Source organism: Athene cunicularia (assembly GCF_003259725.1).
Source record: "Athene cunicularia isolate RWA chromosome 5 unlocalized genomic scaffold, athCun1 chr5_part1, whole genome shotgun sequence".
Lineage (NCBI taxonomy): Eukaryota > Metazoa > Chordata > Aves > Strigiformes > Strigidae > Athene > Athene cunicularia.
Genome location: NW_020799101.1, coordinates 34,231,374 through 34,231,646, shown reverse-complemented (window position 1 = coordinate 34,231,646; position 273 = coordinate 34,231,374). Strand labels below are relative to the sequence as shown.

General features: G+C 64.8%; 1 protein-coding gene across 1 annotated transcript in view; it reads right to left on the bottom strand.

Moving 5' to 3' along the window:
• Positions 1-273, bottom strand: part of SCG5 (secretogranin V) — a 30,424-nt gene extending 30,151 nt beyond the window's left edge. The window contains exon 1 of the mRNA XM_026849899.1: positions 2-273. Within this exon, the coding sequence (XP_026705700.1) occupies positions 2-33 (32 nt within the window). The 5' untranslated portion in view covers positions 34-273. The remainder of the gene's footprint in view (position 1) is intronic.

The following is a 273-nucleotide window of genomic DNA, read 5'->3' as shown; positions in this document are numbered from 1 at the left end:
GCTCCCGGCGCGGCTCTGCAAGTTGCGGCGCATCCGCGGGTGCGGCGGTTCCGCGGTCGCGCATCCTCCGTGCGCAGCCACGGCCCCTCGCCGCCCTTCCCCCGCTGCCGGGCCGCGCCAGCTCCTCCCGTGTACCGACCGCGCGTGTGCTTGCTGCGGGGGTCTGTCCCCTTAGGAAGATGACACAGGGGCAATATGGAAGATCTCCCTTTTCTGCCCATCACAACAGCCTAAAAATAAACTGAAGGTTCTTGGTGGGTTAACGGTTACAGA